The following is a 25,615-nucleotide window of genomic DNA, read 5'->3' as shown; positions in this document are numbered from 1 at the left end:
TTTTTTAGCATTGGCAACTGTGGCCCTGAAGCTCAAACTTATTTAAGTGAACCCATTGTCAAAGCACATTTGTTGGGAAGACTGTTATAGAAAAAAAAAAGGATATATGTATGGCATATCCACCAAGCCATGAGTGCCTGTTAAACAACTTTGTTGTGAGATTATGAATGGGGAATTTCACCTCCAGTGGAAATACTTCACCCCATTATTGGTGGTGTTGAAATGAGCCCCTTGACACTGTAGGATACCCTATGTGAATTCAAAGCATGAGAAGGCAGATTCAAACTATGCAGCATTTTTGTGTTGGCATTTTCATGATTTCTTCTAAATCTTGGCCATATGCAATGCTGCACAATGCAGGTGCTCTTACAGGCCACCAAAACTGTCTATAAACCGACGTCTCCAATTGCCTGCCAGAGAGGAGACCTGATAGGTTCCAAATAGTTCCCATTTCTGGAGACCTAAGGTTCTGAAATCAAAATACACACTGGAAGAACCATCAACATCCATGAAGTATGCCATGTGTCAATTTTCTATGTGACAGCACACACTCTCATATTATACTCAGAACGGCTTTATTCTGTACACAACAACGTGGTCGTGCGGCAGCCTGCCATATGGAAGCTCTAGTCAAAAAGTCCGAAGCCCATGTCGTCGTCCTCTTCTTCCGACTCTTCTTTCTTGGCTTCTTCCTTTTTGGCCTCCGGCTGGCCTGCCTTATCACCACCTCCGGCTGGTGCAGCTGCTGCAGCAACAGCTGCAAACTTGGATGGATCCTTCAGATACTCCTTGGCCTGATCATGAAAGAAGATCCCCCGTAAGTGAACAGAGCACATTTCGACGGCTAAACAGCAATTATGCGACGTGACCACACACCATTTCAGCTGCTGGGAAGCTGATGTCGGTCTCGACCGCCACAGCGATGAGGTTCTTGAGGCCGTTGACGATGGAGTGCGGTACCGAAGCGACCGTCGGGTATCCGATGGCGAGGGACACCGAGGCGATGTTGCGAACTCCATCAACAAATGCGGATCTCAAATCCTCCGGCGTGATGTCGAGGACGTCGGGGGAGAAGACGGTTCCGGAGTCGTACACCTGCCGAAAACCATAAGCGGCAATATTATTGGAGATGAAGACTGGTACGTGTTGTCTACACCTCAATGACCGAACTGCACGAGAGAAGTTCACTACAGTGCGTTGTCGAAACGTGTATGTGTGAGAGCTCGGAAACTAAGTTTACAGACAATGTGATATGTGTTGTTTGCATATCTTATTTCAAAAGCATGTGCAAATTCAGGAGAGTAAAAAAAAAAAAAAAAAAACATTACCTGGAGGATCTTAAGACCATACGAAAATGGAGAAATGTTCAACATGTTGAGAAGTGTGGCTTCGGATGCTCCTACGCGGTCGTCCTTCTTGATGAGGTGAATCTCGTTGAGGATTTCGATGGTACCCTTGGCAATCTTGGTGGGGATCTGCAAGGCCTGGAAGAAAGATGTCTTCTCGGGGCCAAGACCCGTGTTCTGTGGGGGAATCATGACGTCCAGAGGAGCCAGTGCTCCGGCGCGGGCTGGGGCCTTCACTTTGTTGTCCAGGATCTTCTCTCGGACTTCCGTCAGGTCTTCCTTAGTGAACACGAAGCCCACGTTTCCCTTGATGTGTGGGAGCAGCCTGGACAACACGTTTTCATCAGAATGATGCTTAGGTGCGTGACTTTTAGTGTGATGATGGTATGAACGTCAGACGGATACCAGATAGGAACTTACTTTTCCAAAGCGGGGTTGCTCTCGAGGTGTCCTCGGATGGCTTTTCGGATCATGGTGTTCTTTCCCATAAGCAGACAAGCATGGTTGCGAAGCGAGACGCGAATTGTCTGCATTTGCTTTGAGCCGACATTGTCTACACCAACGATGAAGCATTTTGGGTATTCGTCCAGCAGCTGCACCAGCCGAACGAAGTAGTTGCTTTTCCACGTTGTCTTATCCTCCCTGACCATCTTGCTGTGAGTCAAGGATTACTCTTTCGAGTTTAAGGACTGCAACGGAAAAAAACATTGATCTGAAGTTCTTTTTCATGCAACGTACGTCGACATTTATTAGTGTTCTAGGCAGTTTAGATTTTTTGTTAGCTTTGCTGCGAAAGAATGTTCACATTAGTTGTAAATGCGCCGTGTTATCCGGCGGATCGTGCCATCGTGTGTATAATACAGCGGATTTAGGTATTTAAACTAAATATTGTACAATCTTGTGCGGAAACGAAGCTTTATCCTCTACAGGATGCATGTACCAAGATCAAATAATATTTGTTCACGAATTATTACAGATTAATTTGGATTGAAAAGAGCAGATACACTCACCTTCAATATTATTTCACAAGGAGAGTGAGAGAGAAAGGGAGAGAAACGCGTTCGGAGGAGGTGGAGGAGGAAAGTGACGCGAGACGGAAGCGGAAGCGGCCATGCCAATGTAGCCGACATACGTGAAGAAAACTGCCGCTGTCTCAAAATCTTGACCGCTAAACTAAACTGCATGTGAATGCCGTCCCGAGTACACCACATGCATGAAAAACTGCTTCCATTTATTTGCCTCCTTTTTCAGCACGTACAAGGATCATCATCCAAGTCATCAGGATACAAATGCACGTGTCTGGTTTTCCACACCATGCACACCACGATCAGCCCCATGGACCAGTACTTTACCATTAATCACTCAACGTCCAGGTGGGCACCACATGTTTCCATTCCTGTCTGGCAAATCCTTGTGAGCACTGTCCCATGTCCACGGTTCATCATCCACTCCGTACGGGCTCAATGGCACGTCAAATGGCAACAGTACGGAAAGGCTTTGGCTGCTGCCACCATTTCCTCCACCAAGAACGAATGTTGACGCTTCCCCAAAGAACTTTGGCAAAAACAGAACTCCAAGTTCATACGATCGTATCATAAGCTGCGTCCCACTCTTCTCAAAGGCTCCCCACGCTGCCTTGGAGAGATTGGCACTTGTAATCAGCATCCAACCGAGTTGCTTGCCGCTGGGAGATATTCTTACGTAGCTTTTTACGTGTGGAGATGCCTCAGTTCGCCCAAAATTGTTGCTCTTCCACTGGTGCAGAAACTTCTCCAACCACGGCTGCTTTCGAGCAGTGCTTATGCTGTAAGGCAGAGACGCACCAGCAGGGTATCCTTCGAGACTGCAACGGACATTGTCCACAGTCGGGAACACAAGCTTCAATGGCACAGAACGTGGAGCTGGTGTACTGCCACCTAAAGCGGAAAGACTACAGAGGAACTCTGCCTTCAGCCATGCACCGGGGTCTGTACCTAGGGAGCCAATGCTAGAGAACTGTCCAATGACAGGCCAGTGGTCAGACACAACCTCTTTACTTGGTCCACGAGAGAGGAGGAGGCTACGGAGCTTGAGGTGGCCGAAAGATGACTTGCGAACCCCTGTGTGCCTACCAGGAACTGACCTGTAAGGTATGTGCTGCTCAAGGCATCTTTACAGAATGATCTTTGAAAACAGGTTTTATAGTACTTACCCAACAAGAAAGACTTTAGTTGATGAAAAGTCGTGGCCACGAATGAGCTGACACCATTCACTAATGCGAGAGTCTCCGTAAGCCCAGAGGTACTCCAGCAGATCTTTCCGGAATCCTGTGGAAGAGTCTCCTGCAGACTCGGATGTTGCCATTTTTGGGTACTTTGGACTAATCCACATTCCTTGTGTTTTCTGATCCCAATCAGATTGTACCATGTTTGAAGTGTGAATGATAACACGCATACCATCTTTGTACAACAACAACATCATTTTTGTGTGATGCGTTCCATAAAGAATTTCAAGTTTTGCTTGAGAGAAGGAAACGTTTGAGAACTGGGCTGCCGACGCTTCCAGTTCCCTTTTTGCTTCCCTCTGTTCACCATGAACAATTAGCAATGGAAGGTCTCTAAATTGAGGTGGATATCTCTCGAGCAACCAGGGGATGTCAAAACAGTAATTGAATTGGGCTGAACGTACTAATTCACCCATCTTTGGAGCCAAGAGGTCTTCCAGTGAGTGTGCAATCGAAGGATCATTGTACCTAGGAGAAATGCCTCTCACAGTAGTGAAATGTAGTCCGAGGAGAGACGAATCATAATCAGAAAATGGATTACACGGAGCACAATCATGTCTGTACTGACGTTTGTGTTCCGGATTTTTTCTAAAGCACTTGTTTCCGTACTGACACACCGGACGTTTATCTGCTCCTGTCGGCTGCTGCTTAGGAGTGCTGTTTGACGACGTTGCATTTTTTGCGTCACTTCGGTCTCGCTGTTCTGATCGCGGTACCGCATCTGCTACAGCATCTGCTACAGGAAACAGGTCGTCGGGAGTCGCATCGCTGTCGCTAGAGATCTCGTGCAGCTTTTGTGACCTACGGATCTTTTTCGCGGCGGTGACTGTGTTCTTCTCGCGAGCTCCTCCAGCTCATCAGAGTCTATAGTACTATCGGAGTCGCACATTTCGAGGAGAAGCAATGCCGCCAAGGCGTACATAGGCATTACAGAGGCTGCACAATGTAGAGCACAATGCTCAGGACATGGCTCATGCGTTCAGTTGAAGTCGTTGAAGTCGTGTGGCTGTGGCCATGTTGGCCATGTGACGAGAAATCCGCAATTAGCCGCAATATCCAATCCAATCCGGTTGTAATGATAATGTAATAATCAGTAATAATCTCTTATGTTAGTCAATATGCGCCTAAAAACGTCCACGAAACGATGCAGTTAAAAAGATAAAGGTGTACGTGCATGTTCGTAGCGTTCTAGCTCTATGTCCGGTTCATCCACTGGGTTCATCCGTTCATCCTGCCTACCGTCGAAAGCGTGAAACAGTTCCATCAACAGCATGATCAATGCACAATACTGGCGGTCTGTCTGCGCTTTCGTTTTCCGATGGCTACGTGACAAAGGACTAATCAATGAAATAATGTGGAGGTTGATGCATAGCAGGTTTTAACTGACATTCTGAGCGTTAGCTATCAAGTCGAGTGGCACAGGACATATCTCGCAATTTATCGACATGAAACTCGTACGTATGTGTTCCATAGCCCGAGCAAATTGTTGGTAGCGCTCCGTGGTAGTTACCACTTAATGTTTGTTGTTACTTACTCGCAGTACTCGCTCAGCGACAATCCAAACAAGCCATGCAGCGTACTGAAGTTCAAGAATACCACAATCATGTTCGATTGTGGGCTAGATGCCACATCGGTGTTAGCATTCTTGCCGCTACCCTTGGTTTTAAGGTGACTGTGTTTGATAAGCGATCCACGGAATGTGGTGCAGTTTTATCTGATAAATTTTATTCTCCCGCATGCCACTTGGATCATGACTGCAGTACCAGACTATCAAACCTGCCTGTGTGGACACCTCGCGACTCCGGCGACGCCCAGTTGGAAGGGGTACGAGGGGTACTGAGTAGATATACGCAGTGGCGTCACTAGGGTACGCGTCACCCGATGCAAGAACGCCTTGCGTCACCCCACCCCATCCCCCATTCCGTGCCAGATGTTACACAATACATAACCATATTACACCACGCTCTGGAAGTAATCACGTGTTCTCATAGGGTTCCTTATGTTGTTTTTGGCGTCATTGCGCCACAGAGAACGGGAGGAAGCAGTGTACTGGTGCGGGGCGTCACCCCTCTTCCGTCACTTCACCCGATGCGGACTGCACACCCTAGTGACGTCACTGGATATACATAGTGGCGAGCAACACAGAGGATATCATCAGGGTATTGTACCAGCACACCGAAACCTAAAGCAGAAAACCGTCTCCGATCGCCCCACTAACGCAAATACTGCCTCACAGGATGAGAACAACTAAAGAAATTTTTGGGGAAGACTCAACACTCAAGTCCCCCAACAAGGATGACCATGTGATAGATTTTTATTTTTCGCGCTTGTGATTTTCCCCGGAAATCTGCCCCGTGTCAAACTGGATGAGGTGCAACTACTCTACTCTATACATGAGCAGGCCATTGACCCCTACAGACCCTGTCCTGCAATTCTGCAGCTCACCCCGTACATTTCTAGATAAGTGTGTATGTTATTAAGAACTAGGGTGGTAGTCAGCTGGACATTCAGGATCCTCAATGTCCTATGAACAAGATCTAGGCTTCTATTGAGTAACAGAAGTTGAGACTCACTACATTTGCTGCGTATAGAGTGCTACATGGTAGCAATGTACAGAGCGTAATGCACTACAGTTTACGATATTTAGTACGGATAGAACAGACAAATATATTTTCGTTCATGTACAGTGTTTGATGTTCTCTACAGTTCTTATATGTTTCAGCTCTGTAGAAAAAATGTAAATTGCGGAGGCTGAACAAGCAAGTAAGACAAACATAACATGGATTGTAGATCTGAGAGAAAAGTTATGTGAAACGCCAAGGGGCTGCGGGCAGTGATCTGGATCAATATAGCCCATTGTCTTGTCTGGTGGTGGATGGATCTTATAATTACAAAAATGTGTTTCCATCTTGTTTCCTGTGGTTTTAACTTGGCCACATACACCTGGCATGTTGTGTTGCAGCATTGCACTTTGTCTAACTTGTCTAAACGTTTTCTACCGATGGTTTTTTGTATGACACAGACTTGCTGCTGTTAGGTACCATGTACACATGTGGTTAGCCATTTGCTTTCTCTCGTTTCAGGAGTTTAAGGAGGCCAATGGCAGGGTGTTTGTGGACAGTGCACCGGAGTTCTGTACACCAGAAGTAAGCCTCTGAATTGTTTATTTGTGAGGACTGACCACGTATCATAACCACATTGTATTGGCATGATTTGCGATACAAATGAGTGTTTTGTTTGTTCTTGTTTACAGACTGGCCTGGTTGACTTTGCAGATATTGATGTCATACTTGTTTCTAATTACCAATCTATGTTGGCACTCCCATTCATCACAGAAGGCACTGGCTTCAAGGGTACTGTTTACATGACAGAACCAACCCTTCTTATTGGACGGTATACTTACGTCACTGTATTCTCATTGATCTTCTCACTGATTCTTTTCGTTTGCGCAAAATGCATTTACATCCGATTTGTTTGTCATGCAGGCTTTTCATGGAAGAACTCGTAAATTATATCGAACGTACACCCAAACCTCGAACTGCAACAAAATGGAAACAGCAGGCCGTAAAGTATGTTGCATCCGAAATGTCGATTATTTTTCGCGAGGTAAAACAAAAAGAGAAATGCTCCTTTTCTTGAATACCAAACTTATTCTTCAGATTCTTACAACTCCCTGCCTCGGACCATGGAAAGCCAAGGTCGTGGAAACAGCTGTACAGTATGCAGGAAGTTAACAGTAGTCTTTCCAAGGTCAAAGTGGTTGGCTTTAATGAAAAACTGGTGAGGAACTTGAATTGACATGTTCTTGAGCAAAATTTCTTTGATCATAAATTACGGCATGGCTCCCTATCAGTTTGTAGACTTATTGTTTGACCTTCAGAAAGCTTGAACTCTATCTGCGTCAGCAATTTTCATGCTGCAGGTGTCATTTATGTAGTATATGACATCTTGCCAAGCATCTCTTGATTGTTACGCAGTCTTGTCATTTCACAGCTTTTAAATGTTTTCTGCACCTCAGAGGTGACAAAGTGTACTACTAGTTACGTATACTATACACCAGCTGGTGTTCACCTCGATGTGATTACCGTTCTCAGAAATGAGACGGTGAACAGAAGCTTGCCGTAAGCCCGACCACTTCCCCGTGGACACGAGAGGATGGATGAGCTGGTTGTGTGGGGCCTCTCAAAGTTTTCTTTCCAATGCTGTTACCTTACTTGTTCTGTTTGGACAAGTCTGGTGTTAAATATATGTCTGCAGAACACACTGCACCACATTGATGTCTTGTATGTTACGGAAACAGGACGTCTTCGGCATGGTACAGGTGTCTGCTGTCAGCTCGGGTTACTGCCTCGGCAGTTGTAACTGGATTGCGTGCGGCGATCAAGAGAAAGTAAGAACAGGAACTTTCCTCCAACTTTCTCCCTTGTCCATTTCTGCTGGCGACAATATATGTCTCGGTGAATTTCCAATATTTCGGTTCCAAGTTTGAACTGCAACACGCTCTCACCAGATGGTGTACATGGCGGGGTCATCTACCTTAACCACCCATCCAAAGCCCATGGAGCACAGCTGTCTGCGTGGCGCAGACGTTCTCTTACTGACCAGTCTTACACAGACACCGCTGGCCAATCCAGATGCAATGCTTGGTGATTTCTGTATCACTGTTGGCAAGTGCTCATTTTCTCCAGCAATATAAAGTCTTTTATGGGTGAACTGTTATTATTTAACTCATCCTCGCATTGCATCAACAGCGATGACAGTGAAGGTGGGTGGAAATGTGCTGGTCCCGTGCTACCCATCTGGCGTTACGTACGACCTCTTTGAGTGTCTATCGGGACACCTGGAAACGACCGGACAGTCCAACGTGCCCATGTACTTTCTCTCTCCGGTGGCAGACAACTCACTTGCCTACTCGAGCATCTTAGCAGAATGGTTGGTTGGCTAAATCGAAACACTGTTTCTTAACGTCTCGGTAAATAATCGCGGAGTAACTCTAGAAACCCTAACTCAGTTTTGTATCATAAATAGAGACTGAAGTTTTAGGGTTTAACATGATTCTTTCCCGAATTTGCACCCGGAATCGAAGGTTGCCTCATTAGGGTGAAACCCGATTTTTACCTGGCAAATTGCCCTCACTGAGGCATCTGTAGGAATGCACACTAACTTGTTTGGCAGCAAATGCTGTCACATCATTGTTTGTACCAAACCAGTACAGTTAGTTTGAGTAAATGAGCCCTATTTATCCCTTTTATCCCTGGACTTAGCATATTGCAAGTTTTTTTCACCCGAATTTGCATGAATGTAGAGCACATGTTTGTTTACCCGATTTTTACCCCCCCCCCCCCCCGAAATTTAGAAAAAAAAACATTCCCCGAAAACTTCAGGCTCTAATCATAAATAGTAGCTTATGCCATTGAAATCTGTGATTGTGCGCACAAGAAGATTGCAGCTGAACAATGACGCTTGTTCCTAAATTCTCAGGTTGTCTTCCGCCAAGCAAGCCAAGGTGTACTTGCCTGAAGAACCGTTCCCACATGCGCAGCTTGTTCGTGGAGGTCGTCTGAAGCCGTTCACTAGCCTTAAAGGTGAGACGGTTTTCATTCACTTACTTGGACCAGGAAAGCAGTCATATTTTGCTCTCATTAAGAGCAATATGTAGCGTAAACTATCGAGGAAACGTGCAGATATCAACACCTCTGGGACAGAACATTCTGTACCATCCTCACAAGCGCTAATTCTGAACTGCACAAGAAATGTTCGGGTCTATGTTTCGTTGCAGCTGAAGGATTCACGTCCGACTTCCATACCCCATGCATTGTGTTTGCCGGCCACCCATCCCTCCGTTTTGGCGACGTCGTCCACTTTATGGAGCTCTGGGGATCGTCGCCCAACAATGTCGTCATATTCACCGGTTAGCGTCTGTATTCGTTGTCGCGGAGCATATGTTTTGTGGTGGCGTGACTCGAAGAATAGTTTTCGTTGTATTTTATTTTTTGTTTCAGAACCAGATTTCAACCACATTGAAGCACTAGCACCTTTTCAACCACTGGCTATGAGGGTAGGTTAAAAAAAAATCTGAAAAGAGAGTGTTAAGGGCCGCCAGATAAGACAGATTTGTGTACGGTATGTGTCAATGATACATTCTCGATTCTCCTTTTTCAATACCATGAAACATGTTGGACTGTTACCCTATCCATCCTATCCATCCATATCCCACTCTCTCTTGCAGACGGTTTATGTTCCAATTGACACGAGCCTTAGCTTTTCGCAAGCCAACAAGCTTGTGAGAGATCTCAAGCCTACCAATCTTGTCATGCCAGCACAGTACACTCAACCGCCATTATTGCAGCCCCATCGGAACGACCTTGTTATTGAAGCTGTAAGGTTTAACCACACGTACGTGAAAGTACGTTTTGAAGTCATAATTTTGCAAATTTCAACAGGAATGCGAAGTTCAAACCTATGCGAGGGGCAGCATAGTGCACATCCCCGTGCATCGGAAGTATCAGAGGATAGACATGGTCTCCGAGGTGAGATGGGAAAGTTAAATATCGACAGGAAGCCGATGTATGTGCTTTTATATTTGCAGCTGGCATCTTCCATTGTTCCCATAGAAGTGAAAAGAGGTCTTGGCGTTGCTACACTCACTGGCTCCCTCTTTATCAGTAATAATCGTTGCATCCTGAAAGTAAGCTGAAAGAACTTTCTACTAATAGGATGAGGACTGTTCATGGCAATCTCGAATGGGTTTATTGAGTTTTGTACAGTAAAGTTTATCTGTTCACTATTCTGTCACAAGCAACGTCACCGAATAAAGAGATCATACATTCGTAGAAACAAACAAACAAGATACAACAAATGTGAGCGTATATGCAACAGCATTAGTACGTCTTATTGCCAAATGTGTGCTCAACACATTTGCAATAACGAGAGGATAGAGAGGTAGCAAGCGAGCTGGTGGTATAGATCCATAACTTAAAATGTAATGTGTGTAATGTCCAGTGAAAGTGACCTCAACAAAAGGCTTATGAAGGAAACGCTGTCCATTATCTCTGCTGGGAACTGTGTCAGCAAGCCTTCCCTGACCTTCCCGTTGGTTTTGGGGACGTTCTTACGTTCTCCTCACCCTTCATTCTCACCCACTTGAACCCTTATATGTTTGTGCTGTTAAGTAAACTTTCAGCTGTGTTTGAGACCTAGTCTGTGTTGTCGTTTTTTTGTCCCTTAGTCTCGGGTTTTTAAGTTATGGACATTTGCAATGTTATCTGTATCACGCGCCTTTGTATCAGCGTGCCTTTGTATCATGACAGCACGTTTGAAATTGTGAGGCTACTAAATTGTGTTGTCAGTAAGCCAGTCAAGTAAAGCGTAACCTGTTTGCCTGCTTTGCCGCAGAAGTGTCCTTGTCCGTAACCAACAGTGAGTCGTCTTGAACAGTAGGAACATCCTCGGGGGCTAATAAAGGGTGTTTCGCCTAAAGTGATAAAAAATTCTAACTGGCGACTAACTCTCGCCGGAGGATTGTGGGACTTCCGGCAATTACCTTCTGGAAACTTTTGCCGCCATTTGGGAAGACTGGACAATTTTTAATTAAGGAAATTTATTTTTTTCAATCAGACTTTGCCAAGCCGATCTCACTTTTTTTTTACAGAAATATGAATTTAGAAATTTTCAAAGTTAAGTTGAAAAAAAATAAATTTCCCTCAATTAAAAATTGTCCAAAGCCTTCCTAAATGGCGGCAAATGTTTCGAGAAGGTAATTGCCGAAAGTAATAGTCCCACAATCTTCCGGCGAGTATTTAATCAATTTTTTAAAAAATATATATGCCAGTTAATAATTAATTTTTTATCACTTTAGGTGAAATACCCAGTATTCTGAGAATTACAGATGGCAAGTGAGTTTTAAACCTTCCTATACACCCAGGCCTTAGGTTGATATATACTAGCCATGGGTAATGTAAAGCGGGCGAAGTACGTTTTGAGGATACTTTTTTGCAAGGTCAATTTTGCTCGTAACGATGGCTAGATCTACGTTACATACACATATTCAATTGCATAAGTGCTGCAACGAAATACATTGAATGCAATACAATGCAGTTACTGTATCCAGCATTTTATACCCTTGCCACACGTGCACTCTTCAATGATCATTGAAAACAATCGTCATTGAACATGCACGTAGCGCTATCTAGGGTGTAACATGTCAACCTTTCAGGGAGCATTGGATCCAATGCTTTTTGCGAAGTAGACACCTTACACGCTTGGTGGCGCCACGTGCGTGTTCAATGACCATTGAATTCAATTATCATTGAAAACTACCCGTGTGGCAGGGGTATTACTGTATGAGGCATGGCTGATAAACCCTGTTTGACTACTTTATTGATATTTGCACAATTTCTTTTCCAGCCACCTCCAAAGGAAACCTCTAGTGGAAAGCAGTGGAATGGCCATGCTTATTCAAAAGTGTACACATTTGGAAACCTCGATGTCACTGAGCTTACCAGGAAATTGGAGAAGGTGAAGTATTTTTCCTACACTACCTTGATTGATTGATTGATTCAATCAACACCTACAATACTACCTTAATCGTCATGGTTACAAGTGCTAACGCTGCTAACTTGTGTACATGAGAGCAATAAGATGGGATTTGGCTGAGGAATACTGTTTTTTTTTTCTTCTGCAGGCAGGCTACAACGACATAAAAGTTGAAAATACGGCATCAGGAGTCATTGTTCATCTGGTAAGTTGATATCCTTCTTATCCTAGTGTAGTCCACAAAAATTATGATTCCTTCAAGATCTTCATCTTAAGTCATTAAGTCTCTTTACCTGCACCTGTCTTATAAGACGTCTTTGTGTTATTACCTATTGCTAGAGTGTGGGCTGGCTGCATCAATATCATTTTGGTCAAACAGGGTCCCAATTTATTGTGTACACCTAAACAATTTTCACAGTCTCGGATAACTGGTTTATCTAATCTGAAGTGTGTCCTGTCTCAGCCTGTTCACCGACTGGCTTTTGCTTCTCTGCAGCTTTTTCAATATCCCTTTTATGTTCTCTCTCATGTTCTCTCCCTATTATGTTCTTGTCCATGTCTTTCTACATGTTTCACCACCGCTTTGGTGCTTAAATAGACTCTGCTAGACACTCTGAGTATATTGTGATGAAATTGAGATGGGTTCCAAAATGCCAAACCACTGTTATGATCCTGGTTTGTATTTTATCTGCATAAACATGTGTATTCTCAGCATTTGGATTGTCTTCAGCCACCAGCTTGCTACATTAACATTACCGTACCTGTGTCTCATTTTATGCATTTTGTTTTTCGTTGTTCTGTTTTTGCCACACATGCTAATTTCTCATGTTTTTTCATATTTCCTCTTATCGCGTCAAAGCCTAATGAAGATACCATCATCCAAATTGATGAACACTCTACCCATGTCTTCTGTGAAGGCGATTATGCTGTTCGGGCAGAGCTGCGGGACCTCCTGCTTCAGTGTCTGAGCAAGTTTTGATGCCGTATTGACACAAAGTCTTGAAATAAATGCAACGTTTCATTGATCACTGACTTCACTAGTAGCCACGCAGTATTTTGTTTTGGGCAAACATCTTCGTCTTGAGGAATGTCCGAAAATTGTGAAATCGAAGCACCCCGGGTAGAGGTTTCGGTTTACTCTGGTTTGTGGTGCATCGCCATCGCAAGCAATCCGTGACGTCACGCTACACGTGACTGTCTCAGGCGGGAGTCAAGCACATGAGGAGCCGCCATTGTTCCCCTTTTTCGTGTGTGATAGATTTTACTCTGTGAGAAAACTTTCTTGTGATAAAAGTGAAATCCGTGACACAGAAACTTTTTCGGAACGTACAACAAGATCAGGGAGCTGGATACCTACACACGCCTTCGAATAGAAAGCTACGCAGAACCAGCAACGCCTGTTTGTGTGATGTCCCATAGTATTCACAGCACATTCAAGATGGCCCCCTTATGTTCGTGTTTTTTCTAAAAGGAATAGTTTGAAGCAAACAGTGGGTGACTTTTGCAGAAGCATAGCGGCGCAGTGTTTTTTCTAAGTTCTCGTTTTGTTCACACTGTATTGATTTCTGGAGATGCAACGCATGAAAAGTCAAGGAAATCCAGGTAGGTTGACTCGTTAGTGTGACTTCGTCAGTGAAAGATCTGTGAAGAATCTTGAAGGTGTCGGGTGCCAACATACACATAATTGCGATCTAGGTTGTCGCTGGCACGCAAAGTGATCGCTCGCAGTCTCTGTGCTCGTGTGCATCTCCCTACATCAGTGCTCAACCAGCTAAGCCTAATCGACTACGGATGAATTCATTTTTTTTCAACACCCGGCGACCTTTCTCGCTCGCAGGTGATGCTTCGAAGTGCGGTCTCTGAGGCATCCCAAAACGTGCTGCCGATTCCTTTCTCGACGTTGTATAGGATGGAGCTTCAAAACCGCCCCAATTAGCGTTACGTTGACCAAAAATTTGGCGATCTTATAAAGCCTAGCGGTTGGTCTCAACAGCGCACCAGCTGGTACGCTGTATTTGCTCAGTAGGTGTACGTTTAAGCTGGGACTGGTCACTGTACGCCAGTGAAAATCGTGTGGTCCACACACGCGACGAAAGAAGGAAGGAAGGAAGGCGGCACTTTGCTGAGCAGGCGCCAGGATCGCAGCAGTATGGTGACGGACAGGCCAACAGCTGTTTCTGCGTGTAAGGCTGGCTCGCTATACCGAATGGGCTGTCTACGGCCCTCGTATTCCTTCTTGTTAAGTGTAATTACCCTGCACCGCCCACACACATGCTTCACGTAAACAAAGACTAGAATTTGCAGTTTCAGCATATGTTATCACACCATGAGTAAGAAAAACCTCCAACGAGGCTGCAGTTAATGGTTGAATGAAGTTGACCATGGTAAGGAAATGCATACATTATGCATTGAATGGACAGCACAGAGCAAACACTGCGTGGTTCTTCCTCTCTTCATGCTCGTTGCAGCTATGGGTGGAAATCACGCGAGAATGGGGACATGCACGACATAAAGCTTGTGTAATCTGAAACGAGCCTCGCAGTGCTGCAGGCCACCGTTATCAGCTACGACCTCTCACGCTATATCGTGGAAGTAGCAGCGGAATGATTTCCTGAAATGCCTCAATGTGTAATGCTTGGTTGCCAATATACGTGAGGTCATTAGCTTGTAGCTGTGCACGGTATTTACGGTGTGAAAAGCATGCTAATCTAAATCACTCTTAATTAGTAAGAATTTCTGGTACAAGAGGAAGGGCATACGCGATGAACATTAGCATACCACATGTTTTCATCATTTTATGCTATACTAGTTCCATTTTTCCCATCGAGTTACTGACTGAAATTAGGGTACTGATCCAGCAACTAAATTTCAAGTTCATCAACACTGATGAAACAGGAAAATATTTATGTGTGTGTGACCTGCTTGTGAACATATACACGTTCTGTGCAAGCATGCACGAGCTTGTGATAGTGTAGAACAGTGTCGTCTTGTTGAATGTTTTTGTCACAGACATACCAAAATCTAAAAATGCTTAAAATACACTCCAACTTGCTGGAGAGATTCTGCGGGTATTTAAACATTTACGGGTAACAGCTAGGTGTTCTGGCTGGGAATAAAAATTAGCTCTAGAAGCCTATAAACAGATACTACACAGTTCCTATAATATCTCAAATGTTGAAGAAGCCTTGAACCTGCAGGAAAAACACAGACAAAGAAGGCATACAATGCAAGCACCGGCTGAGAACACCCCAAGGTTTATTGTGCAACCACATACAGACTCGCTTTTGTCACATCCTGCCTACCTCAGAAACTGGAACGGCTGACTGTCTGCGTTTTGATGCACCGTTTTTCCTCGTTGCTACATGCAGCTTGGGACAAAAGTTTGCGGAACACAGCACTGGCAAATTTCTTCATCTAAGCACTTATCTAGTACCTAGCCTCCTGCTAGGTACTAGGAAGAGATCGAATAAGAAACGGGTGACGAGCTATTCTATCCATCTCCCTGTATCTGTGTCCGTTCTTTTTTGCTGCTAGCGCGTCGCTCCAAAGCAGAAATGCGACACCGCTGTGTTCCGTAAACTTTTGTCCCAAGCTGTACCCGCGAGCACGCGATGACACGATTGCGAAACTTGCGAATGCTGGTTCGTGGAAGACGGAGAGCCAGGTATCGCTAGGAAGCACGCTAACATTCTGCGAAATTTCCAGTGAGCAACGGGCCTAAAGAAGTCGTCAAGGATGAAGAATTGGATTCGTGGCGCAACCACACCCCTGCCCAGCAGCAACAGCAGCAGCAAGCATACAATGCGGCGGCCGCAGCAGCTCAGCACCTCTCGACCAGTTCGCAGCTGGGGGAGCCCTACATCCCCAGTTACTACGCCTCCATGTCCTTCCCGTACCTCAACCAGGGCCTGGGGGACGGTGCGTGGAGCAACGGGGGCGACCCGGTCAACTTCTTCGGCAGCTACGGCAGCCAGATGGGAGCCGCTGGGGAACAGCCTCCGCACTATGTGGACGGCATGTTTGGGCAGAACAGCTTTCCGGGTTACGGGCAGGGATTTAGCTTCTTTCCGGGCAGTGGGGGAGACTACTCCACCTGGGGAGCGGGTGCTCCGACGGCGGGGTCGGCGGCACAGCAGCAGGCGAGCAAGGCGGCCTACGCGGATTATGAATACAGAGACTATGACCCCGCGGATCGAGGACTCAAGCACCTAGAACAAGTAAGTGAGCACCGTGGGCTCTGTGATCTTATCACAAAAAATTTTTCTAGCGTTATCGGGGCAGCAAAGTGTAATTATGTTTTTGCTCTGCCTTACCCTCATTGTGGATATTTCTCCCCGGAGTATTGCGTGTACCTTGCCGTGCCTTCACACGAGCGACATGCTCGCGGAATATTCCAGTGGAAGAAAAAGCGAAACTACTGCTCGCAGAGCCGAAGTTCCGTCCCGTGTTATGTTGAGCATTCACGTGGTGCCGGAATATCCGGAGTATTGTACCGTGCGCTTCGCAGACGACACTTAGCAGGTGAGACCATCAGCGTCCTTTCCTGTCGTCTGCTACGGAATATCTTGCGCCCGTGAAGCAGGATATTCCCCACGGTTAGCAGTGCACGTGAAGAGACAACGTTGAGCGCTCGCGATCGCATGACAGTGAAACGCTATGATGTTTTTCGCATCTTCCACCGTAGCATTGTGGGGAATGTCACTCCTACAAAATGATGTGTCACATACAAAGACTTGAGAAGTTTGCATTTGTCTGATATAGTCATGCTGATGGACGCCTTGAAGGTGATGTAGCAGATCTGTCCACTTTTCTGTCAGGTTTATTACTGCTGACGGAATGACATATCTGCCAGTACGTGCAGTTACTGGAAATCTCACACGTCCTACCTGTGAGAGAAATAGGAGAGAGCGAATAATAAAGGGTGAAAGAGAAGCACATCAGGCAAGAAAACCCTCGTTTAGCAGTGTGCACAAAAACGTAGTCTGTTCCAGTTGGGCTCTCCGTGCTACAATGTACATAGAAAACGGCACTTCGACACAAAGTAAAGTAGTACTGCCGCTACTGCAGAGTAGTTGGACCCATTTCTTCACCAAGCACCATGTGTAGTAAAGTATAGACAAAAATGCTGCCGGTATTGCTTTTCAGCCGGCATGAGCAACAAATAATCGGCCAGGTGGCAAGCTTAGCTGTATTCTTGATCCATACTGAAAAACGTGCTGAAAAGACGAGGACAAAGACCAACAAGATGGGCATGTACTACCAACAGAGTTTAATGCACCAAAAGGGATGAAGATAACAGGTTACAAGCCAGATTACAAACAATAAACGTAGCTTACATTGGAAACTTCTCTAAAAATACAAATTTTCATTATGAAACAAGGTCAGGGACGGTTGACTTGCACACATCGCTGAACCAGCTTTTTTCATTACAAAAGCCTCTATCAGCTCGCGGGTAATCTTTGATCTCGACGCTCCCTTTATTTCGGTCTTATGAAAAACTGGGTCGCAACCGCATCTTCTACATTGAAGAGCCAGGTTGCCGGAGGGTGTACCTTTTAGGGAGTTGGGATGCTCCCTCAAGCGCACATTAATTCATCTACCAGTTTGACTCGTGTACATCATGCCACGTGTAAACGGAATACTGTAAACGACATTACTCTTGCACTCAGTAAACTTGTTAGCACGTTTTATGGAACATTCTTGTGCAACAGCACTGCGAGAAATAACCCCACACAGTTTGGGTCTCTTGTTGGGGGGCTGCAGTATGCATCAAATGTACCAACTAGCCCAACTTCTCACCTCGGTGTATGCTTGAAGAAACCATGAAAGGATAAGTAGCTGTGGCAGTGGACGCACATTGCCAACACTCTGCATAAATTGTCCCGCCATGTTACAGCAGCAGTTTTGCTATTGTTGAAGGGTGAGCTGTCGGGCCTGTTGGTACATTGTTAGACGATAAAGGAACCAGCGGAATAAAAAACGCGGACAGAGAAGAGAATGAGTGTAGTGTGTCTCGTTCTCTCCTCTGTCATTGTCTTTATTCTGCTGGTACCTTTTTTTCATCTTACTGTTGTTATTGCATTTTACTTTGTTCTATGTAATTTATGTGTGTTGGCAACTTTTTTCTCTGTTGTAGGGTGAAAAGATTGGTGTATATGAGTGTAGGATGCTGCTTAATTCTAGATGAACTGTGTTTTCTTCTTTTTGTCTCAGTTCTCTCTCTCTCTGTCTCGTTGTTAGTGGTAAGTAATGGAATCAAGACACTATACATTTCAAAAGCAGAGTAGCCTCTTTTTTTATGTTAAATTTATGCCTTTCCCATCATGTATATGGCTGAGATTTAAGAAATTTCGTGCAACATTTTGGTGTTTGGTTAAATAAATTATTTTAATATTAATTATTTGTTAATTAACTGACAGTGAACTAATGAATTAAATTAAATTAAGAGTCATCAACATATAATCCACGTCCAAAACCATGTGGACCACTACAACAGGCCTCCTTAGTTTTAATCTGTCTTATCGCTACCAATTTAGCTGTCAGTTCTAAACCCACATTAACTAATTACCTGATGACAGCTTGATTGAGAGCCTCGTTCCTTTTTACGTAAAGTGACGCAGCTAAATTGTCTATCTTATTAGGAAAAATTTGATGGTTTATGACGATAAAAGGCACTTTTATTTTTTAGGGCATCCGATCTCTAGGCCTGACCGAAAAGGAGTTTGCACCCAAAGACCCATACGGAAAACCTGGCTGTCTGGACATGTCTGCCCCGCCTCCACAGCTTGTGGGCGTCAAGAAATTCTCCGGCGGCGACAAGAAGATGTCTTGGGCTTCGGTGGCCAGCCAACCCGCCAAGCCGAAGGCTCTCAAGAGCAAGTCCCCCTTGTTACCGCCGGGAAAGCATCCCATGGACATAGGCACGTGGGAGGGTAAGAACGGCGGTGGCAAGCCTCGTCAGCAAGCCGCAACTCCTTGGGCTGTGCAACAGCAGCAGCCCAACCCAACGTCCGTGGCCTGCGGAGAGAGCTACACCCACCCCGTACTGGAAAAGCTACGACTCGAGAACAACTACAACCCCAAGGACTTTGACATGGAACCCAAAGGTGCACGGTATTTTATCATCAAGAGCTACTCCGAGGACGACATCCACCGGTCCATCAAGTACTCCATCTGGTGCTCGACGGAGCACGGCAACAAGCGCTTGGATGGGGCGTACCGGGACGCTCAGGGCCCCATCCTGCTCTTCTTCAGTGTCAATGGGTCGGGCCATTTCTGCGGCATGGCAGAGATGGTCTCCCCGGTGGACTATTCGGCGACGGCGTCCGTCTGGGCGCAGGACAAGTGGAAGGGACAGTTTAGGGTGCGCTGGGTGTATGTGAAGGATGTGCCCAACTCTCAGCTGCGCCACATTCGCCTGGAGAACAACGAGAACAAGCCCGTGACCAACTCTCGAGACACGCAGGAGGTGCCCCCGGAGAAGGGGAGACAGGTGCTGAAGATTATTCACAACTACCGGCACACGACGTCCATCTTTGACGACTTCCTTCACTACGAGAAGCGGCAGGAAGAAGACGAGCAGCGTGAGTTTGCACTGAGCCAACCAGGCAGGTGTTTGCTTCTCTTAAAAGTGGGCTCGTGGCAAATGCAGAATGCTCACATACGAGTCTTCACCGTGATGATGTGTCGCATTGGCGGGAATGCTTTCCGCTGTCGAAATTTTTCTCCCTTTGCGGTGGAAAAAAAATTTCTGTCACCTGTGGTCATGAGCATATTGATCACCAAGGATATATTTTTTCTTGATTGAAGGGTACCCCGAAGCAAATGGTGATACACGCTTTTTCTTGCTGCTGAAATATAATATGAATTTGAGACATTGACAGGTGTAACGTAGCATAAAGCTAGTTGTCACGTGTGAGATATAGTGCACATATGTGCACTATATGATGACTTGCTTGTATATGAGCACTTTCTTGTGGAATACGTACAGTCAGTAACAGAGAGCTCTCCTGCAAGTGCCTGAGTATGTTGACTTGGACATGCAGATGGCTGTAGTACATCTCATAGACTTCCACAGAATTGCTCTGATTGTAAAGTCCACTTGTGTTGCATTGGAGTGGCGAGTTTTCAGCAGATAGTCTATTGGAAGTAGGACTGCATACATGCATGTACTGTGGCACAAACTTACTGCATTGCTAAGTCAAAAGTAACCAAAAATCGTTAGTGTACCAGGGAGCATGCAAACTGAAGTCCAGGCTGTTATTGTCATGCACGTGATCATGAATTGACTCGGCGAATTGCTCTGCTAGTCATATGACAGTTTGTTTCTTCCTTCAGACCACAACAAGGGCCACATAAAATAGTTTCAGGTCTTGCAGGTGCATTTAGATGATTATGTTTCCTTGAGGTAGTGAAAAGACCCGCAACTGTCCATGTGAGAACAAAGTGGGGATGCCGAGAGGCGGCAAACTGTACTTACGCATCTATCAACAGTTTGTATTCAGGGAAACAAACGTGTGTCCAAAACCCAAAACATAGTGCATAAAAGTTAAGTACAAGTCTCAGACTCATTCTCAGTGTCCTTGGTACTAGCCACTAGTCTCTGTACCCTTTGAGAATCTATGTGGGTCTTATCTCTATATCTGTTGGTGTTCGGGGGAAAAGTATGCTGTAACATTAGAAGCAAGGTACTCTCCTAACATATTTGCTTGCTAACTGAAAGATAACGGAATACCTGTACATCGACTGTTCCGACATATGCTGCACCCTCGATTAAGTGCACGTGCATGTGTAACATCTCAAACGCGTCATGTAATGTTCACAGCACCGACTTGCATGACTGAACTAAACAGCTTGTACGTCATGTTACAAGCAGTTGTTGATTTTCTTTTATTTACCAAACATGTCCTGCATCAAATTCTTGTACAAAACTGGGATAAAACTTCTCCCTTCATCACAGTTCTTAACGTGAGCGATGCTATCAGTTGCGGTGCATTGCTGTGTGGAAAAGTAGCAGGTATCATGTGAGTACACACATGTACCACAGTATCATTAAGTTTGAGATAGTGAGAGCAACAAGAGATAGGAGATGGCACTCTGTCTTGTGTGTATACAGGCAGTCTAGTGATGCAGAACAGAGCTGCTGCTAAAATGCGTTAACAAAAAATTGGTTGAAAAGCCAAAGAGTGGCTTCGTGTCAAATTTAATTGCTTGGAGGTGTCAGCCATACTACAGTATATTTTCTTCCTGCTGCCCACTCTCTGTTGGCATAGGCATGGTACACACCTTGCAATTCTTAGATTGCTTCCAACCAGAGAGTGCTTACCTTTCTTGCCTAGGGGCATAATGATACGTATGGTGCCTTTCACTCGTCAAATTATGACTGGAACATGAAACATCCCAATCATCATCACAGTAGAAAAGTAAATATTTGGGCCCGTTGGTACATATCTAAGCGTAAGGTAATATAGTAGTAGTAGTAGTAGTAGTTAGTTGGCTAGCCACACCCGAGATGTTCCTTCTGCCCTTAGTCAGACTTTGCATTAATGGAAATCTGAAAATATGGGTGCCATTTATGAGTAATTCATAGCCAACATTAACATTGCACTTTGTGGTCTACAGTATTCCCTGTGCGACATAAATGGTAATTTCCCCGTTTGTTTTCCTTGTTTCAGCGGAACCTGGCCTACTGTCTAATTTGGATCATTTGAAAGCACCGGAACCCATGAAGGAAAACAAGGTGGGATTGATGGGTGGGTGATGGGTGGGTGAAGGTGGGAGATATTAGTGGGTGCTTTTCTTTACGGAGGCCGTAGAAACTTTGGCAGTTGGAGCTGTCAAGTCATTGGGCAAGGGTTCTCGCACGTTTTTATTTATTTATTTTTTATTTTTTTCAGCCAATGCCACTGCCCACCGGTAACCACCACATGCAGCCAAGATACCACCACCAACAGACATGGTAACTGTCTTTCGACTGTCCTATGTTCAATGCGTGATAGCAGCCTGAGGTTTTTATGAAATGTCATGACGGATGTGGCAGCATATAACGGAAATTGAATGAATTTTGCGGAAGACGTTGTGGTACATGCCGTATTTGTCGAAAAATTGTTATTGGTCTTCCAACATAGAAAAAACATATTACAGGGGTATGAATGAGCTTGAGCTTGAGCTGCAAGTACCAACAATGCTGCGGAATTATTAATGATGCACAATAATTTGCTCGTGCAGTGCTTCCCAAACCCTGCCATCCAGCGACCCACCGAAAAGTGTGAAACATTACGTCTTTCACCCCCTTTCCTGGCACGGCCTTTTGATTTCGGTGCGTGTACGCCAACGCACAAAATTGACGCTGAAATTATATAGTTAATATAGTCCGAGTGAATCACCTGGGCTAGAAACCATCGTGCAGAAGGGGGAAAAAAAAGAACGTGTGCCAACAGGAGTGACTGTTCGTAATTCCTGAAGTGAGATTGCTTCTGAGGGAGGTTACAGTTTCTCAAAAGAAGAACAGGGTTTTGACATAGAAGCTCTCAGTTGTGGCTCCATGTTGAGCTGCGACCTGCACTTTGTTTTCATTGATGCCAGCACAGAGAAGCCAAGTTTGCACAGTATATCGTGGCAACGGAAAAGAGAACTCTTGTGACTTTTGTACTCTCCTCCAAATCCGCCCAAAATTTGGCAAGTGGCTTCAACAGAAACTGCAGCCTGAGCCATTCTCAAGCAGCTTTGCAACCACCTGCTGAATCTGCAGAGACCCACAGCTTGGGAAATACTGCACTAGTACCACTTCTCTTGACAAAAGCCCTTATTCCGTTTTACCGTTATATATGTTTATTCACACAAAAGGGAATTGCCATAGATCTTTTAACACAGTCCTTGTTTCGTCACAGATTACTTAGTTTAAAAACCTTTTTGTTTTTACATTTGTGATATGTATAACGAGCCTGATAAACCCAATTTTTACCTGTATCATATGCGAGAAATTTTACACCCGAATTCACCTGCATGCTGATGTTTTCCCACATGATTTTTTTACCCCCCCCCCCCCCCCCCCCCGCCCCGAATTTGGCAAAAAAAAATATATATATATTTCCCGAAAACCTCAGAGCCTAGTTATCATCCACAATTACGTAAAGTAAGTCACTCGCATTATTTCCAGGTAAGGGCATCCCAAAAGGTGGCCCTCTCCCCCACCACGTGGCAGGACTGGTTTTCTACTAGAGGGCCGTGTGTGCATCGTGTGTGCGTTTTGTGCGTGCGTGCAACTTTTTTCCTCAATCTCTTTCCTCCCCTCCTTTGTCTGGGCTGTCAGCAGTCGTGCAGAGCTGCCCTGCATGTTTCTTTGCCGTCACAGGAACTTGCCATCACATAACGAGAACGAGAAGAAGAAGAGAAAAAAAAAAACGTCAGCAAGGCTGGACAAAAGGCACCAATGTCATGCCGGGAGTTGACTGTTGGCCTTTTGCCGTGTTCAGGATGATTGTTTCCCCTGGATCATTATTTTTGTCCACGTAATTTACTGCTTCTGTCACTCTCCACCGCCTGCCCTGTGGGTCTGACTGCCGGCGCTGCGTTTGTTCGGACTGGCCATGGAATGTGCGTCTGGAAGGCTCTGTTGTTTCGACGTAGTGCAGGGAATGTGCTGTGTAGGGGGGTGGGAAAGGGGGGCAGATTTTACCCCCCCCCATGCGGGGAAGTTTCGCGAGTTGTGACGACGTCTACCAGATGACATCGGATTCGGCTATGGGGTGTGCAAAGCGTGCTTTGGTGATGCAGTTTTGTCATTATGATTGTTTTTCTTTCCTTTTTTTTTTTTTTTCCTCCTGGGACTGTGGTGTGTGCGGACGGACTAGAATCTGGACTGAAAAGAAATACAACATTGGAACAAAGACTCGGCGGACTCCTGTACCTCCTCCGAGGGAAACGGACTGAAAACAGATTTTTTTTTTTTTCTTTGCGGGACAGTTTAAAAAAGTTTAATGAAATATGGTGGTGACACGTTAAAAGTTTGAAAGTGGACGTTTAGGATAGGCGACGAAAAAAATAGTTAAGGGAGAGACAGTGCTGCAAAAGACGGTGCCGACAACGTTTGCGAGAGAGCGTTGGCGCGCACAACTGTTGTGACAAAAAAAAAAAAGGACTGATCTCTCCTAGCTTGTTGGAGAATCGGACTCGTAATTCTGGGGACTGTTTTAGGGTGACCCATCTCGTGTTTCTGGGGAACTTTGATCTGCGGTTGTTGTAATTGTGCACAGAGACAAGTACGGCTGTGATTACCTTATCATTTTGTAGAGGACAGGCATATTTTGCGGGGAACAAAGTGCTCGTTTTCTTACTTTATTTTTTCCCCCACCTTTTTTTAGGATTATTGAGGTGGTCTTCTCAAGAAGCAGAAAAAGAAGAAGAAAAATCTTGTTTCAAAGTTTGGTTCAGAATGTGATTGTGGGTGGAGACAAAATAGAGAGCCGTTTTTGTTGGAATTTTCTGGACTTGTGCTTGCTTACTATCATGTAGTGAAGCGAAAGACGGATTTTCAAGTACCATATTTTCTCGATTTTAAGGACCCTTCGAGTCGTAGGGCCTCCCCAATTTACCTAGCAGCCCTTGTTTGTGTCAAGTTTGTATTTTCTGATATTTGGCAACGTCACAAAACACTCTGCACCTGCAAAGCACGTAAAGATTCGTATATTCCAGTCACACAGTGATCGTTAGAAAGCATGGAATTGTGTCATCCGTGTGGGTTTCAAACAAAATACATCATGTTGAGTGGAACACTCAGTATTTATGGCTTTCTAAACATGGATTCATAACCCATTAGCAGTCGCGATAAATGAAGGCGGCTCTGCCTGACAGAGAGATGTGATGTTAGTGAAGGTTACTTCCTAGCAAGGTATCCCTTGTGGCATTTATCCTTCAGTTGTGACTTTGGCATGTGTAGCAGTGGTGTCCCTCAGGCCGGCCTAAGTTGTCCTCAACGTTGCTGATCCCCTCTCTGAAGAGACCCCATTATGAAAAAAGAAAGGAAAAAAAGTCCTTGAAATTGAAAAAATATGGTATTTACTTTTTAAATTGTTGCTCGTGAACAGTGTTGTTTCCAGTGCTTGGCTGGCCATAGGAGGACTGGATCGACCCCAGTAGGAGTGAAGAAGTTTGGAAGAGGGGGGGGGATTGACAACCATCAATGGAGGTGGGGAGGGGGGGAAGCTCGAGGGGGGGGAGAGACACACCTGTGTTGCTCTCATTACTCATGGGGTACGTCAAAATCTTTCGTTGTTGTTAACTTGGCTAATAAACACTGAGCAAGAAAGGATGTATGAAGCTTGTGCGTAACAAGGTCTCTTGTGTTTCTTCTTTCTACAAAATACGGTCTGCCATTCACCAGCCTGAAATAAGTAGGGAACGGTGGCTTGCTCCCATTTACCTTAAGTTCGCGCAGTGTTAGTGTGTGTGCGTGTTCAATTTTTTTCTCTTG

The 25,615-nt window shown here is 45.1% G+C and overlaps 4 protein-coding genes across 4 annotated transcripts; 2 read left to right on the top strand and 2 right to left on the bottom strand.

The window, feature by feature from the left end:
- Positions 1 to 553: 553 nt before the first annotated feature.
- On the bottom strand, positions 554 to 2,461 carry LOC135393857 (large ribosomal subunit protein uL10-like). Its single transcript, XM_064624171.1, has 5 exons — positions 2,357 to 2,461; positions 1,767 to 2,035; positions 1,329 to 1,671; positions 877 to 1,095; positions 554 to 794 (listed from the first exon to the last, which is right to left on the bottom strand). Exons 2-5 carry the CDS (start codon positions 1,994 to 1,996, stop codon positions 627 to 629), a joined length of 960 nt encoding a protein of 319 aa, XP_064480241.1. The 5' UTR covers positions 1,997 to 2,035; positions 2,357 to 2,461; the 3' UTR covers positions 554 to 626.
- Positions 2,462 to 2,556: 95 nt separating this feature from the next.
- LOC135395182 (tyrosyl-DNA phosphodiesterase 1-like) lies at positions 2,557 to 4,882 on the bottom strand. The gene is made up of 3 exons (XM_064626422.1): positions 4,780 to 4,882; positions 3,538 to 4,456; positions 2,557 to 3,468 (listed from the first exon to the last, which is right to left on the bottom strand). Exons 1-3 carry the CDS (start codon positions 4,880 to 4,882, stop codon positions 2,709 to 2,711), a joined length of 1,782 nt encoding a protein of 593 aa, XP_064482492.1. The 3' UTR covers positions 2,557 to 2,708.
- Positions 4,850 to 13,176, top strand: LOC135393856 (integrator complex subunit 9-like). Its single transcript, XM_064624170.1, has 19 exons — positions 4,850 to 5,063; positions 5,150 to 5,277; positions 5,370 to 5,433; positions 6,693 to 6,755; positions 6,863 to 7,002; positions 7,095 to 7,178; positions 7,269 to 7,389; positions 7,910 to 7,999; positions 8,120 to 8,276; positions 8,361 to 8,541; positions 9,091 to 9,194; positions 9,389 to 9,520; positions 9,612 to 9,667; positions 9,839 to 9,988; positions 10,053 to 10,139; positions 10,199 to 10,297; positions 12,016 to 12,126; positions 12,293 to 12,349; positions 13,004 to 13,176. The coding sequence occupies exons 1-19, from the start codon at positions 5,055 to 5,057 to the stop codon at positions 13,121 to 13,123; spliced, it is 1,953 nt and encodes a 650-aa protein (XP_064480240.1). The 5' UTR covers positions 4,850 to 5,054; the 3' UTR covers positions 13,124 to 13,176.
- A 163-nt stretch (positions 13,177 to 13,339) lies between these two features.
- Positions 13,340 to 24,623, top strand: LOC135393853 (YTH domain-containing family protein 3-like). Its single transcript, XM_064624166.1, has 6 exons — positions 13,340 to 13,746; positions 15,850 to 16,361; positions 18,833 to 19,727; positions 21,819 to 21,883; positions 22,041 to 22,102; positions 23,303 to 24,623. Exons 1-6 carry the CDS (start codon positions 13,716 to 13,718, stop codon positions 23,304 to 23,306), a joined length of 1,569 nt encoding a protein of 522 aa, XP_064480236.1. The 5' UTR covers positions 13,340 to 13,715; the 3' UTR covers positions 23,307 to 24,623.
- The last annotated feature ends 992 nt before the right edge of the window (positions 24,624 to 25,615 follow it).

The sequence above is a fragment of the Ornithodoros turicata genome, chromosome 5, assembly GCF_037126465.1.
Source record: "Ornithodoros turicata isolate Travis chromosome 5, ASM3712646v1, whole genome shotgun sequence".
NCBI classification, from domain to species: domain Eukaryota; kingdom Metazoa; phylum Arthropoda; class Arachnida; order Ixodida; family Argasidae; genus Ornithodoros; species Ornithodoros turicata.
The sequence above is the reverse complement of the archived record's forward strand: the minus strand, read 5'-3'. Positions and strand labels throughout refer to the sequence as shown.

Excerpts from the sequence above, each read along its gene's own strand:
- LOC135393857 (XM_064624171.1), bottom strand. The coding sequence starts at position 1,996 with ATGGTCAGGGAGGATAAGACAACGTGGAAAAGCAACTACTTCGTTCGG. Across the intron at positions 1,672-1,766 it reads AGCAACCCCGCTTTGGAAAA|GCTGCTCCCACACATCAAGG; the intron begins GTAAGTTCCTAT and ends CGTGTTGTCCAG. Across the intron at positions 795-876 it reads GCTTCCCAGCAGCTGAAATG|GCCAAGGAGTATCTGAAGGA; the intron begins GTGTGTGGTCAC and ends TTTCATGATCAG.
- LOC135395182 (XM_064626422.1), bottom strand. The coding sequence starts at position 4,882 with ATGCTGTTGATGGAACTGTTTCACGCTTTCGACGGTAGGCAGGATGAA. Across the intron at positions 4,457-4,779 it reads AGAACGCTACGAACATGCAC|GAGCTCGCGAGAAGAACACA; the intron begins GTACACCTTTAT and ends GATGAGCTGGAG. Across the intron at positions 3,469-3,537 it reads ACTAAAGTCTTTCTTGTTGG|GTCAGTTCCTGGTAGGCACA; the intron begins GTAAGTACTATA and ends CATACCTTACAG.
- LOC135393856 (XM_064624170.1), top strand. Across the intron at positions 8,542-9,090 it reads TCGAGCATCTTAGCAGAATG|GTTGTCTTCCGCCAAGCAAG; the intron begins GTTGGTTGGCTA and ends CTAAATTCTCAG. Across the intron at positions 10,298-12,015 it reads ATAATCGTTGCATCCTGAAA|CCACCTCCAAAGGAAACCTC; the intron begins GTAAGCTGAAAG and ends TTTCTTTTCCAG.
- LOC135393853 (XM_064624166.1), top strand. The coding sequence starts at position 13,716 with ATGCAACGCATGAAAAGTCAAGGAAATCCAG. Across the intron at positions 13,747-15,849 it reads GAAAAGTCAAGGAAATCCAG|TGAGCAACGGGCCTAAAGAA; the intron begins GTAGGTTGACTC and ends CGAAATTTCCAG. Across the intron at positions 16,362-18,832 it reads GACTCAAGCACCTAGAACAA|GGCATCCGATCTCTAGGCCT; the intron begins GTAAGTGAGCAC and ends TTTATTTTTTAG.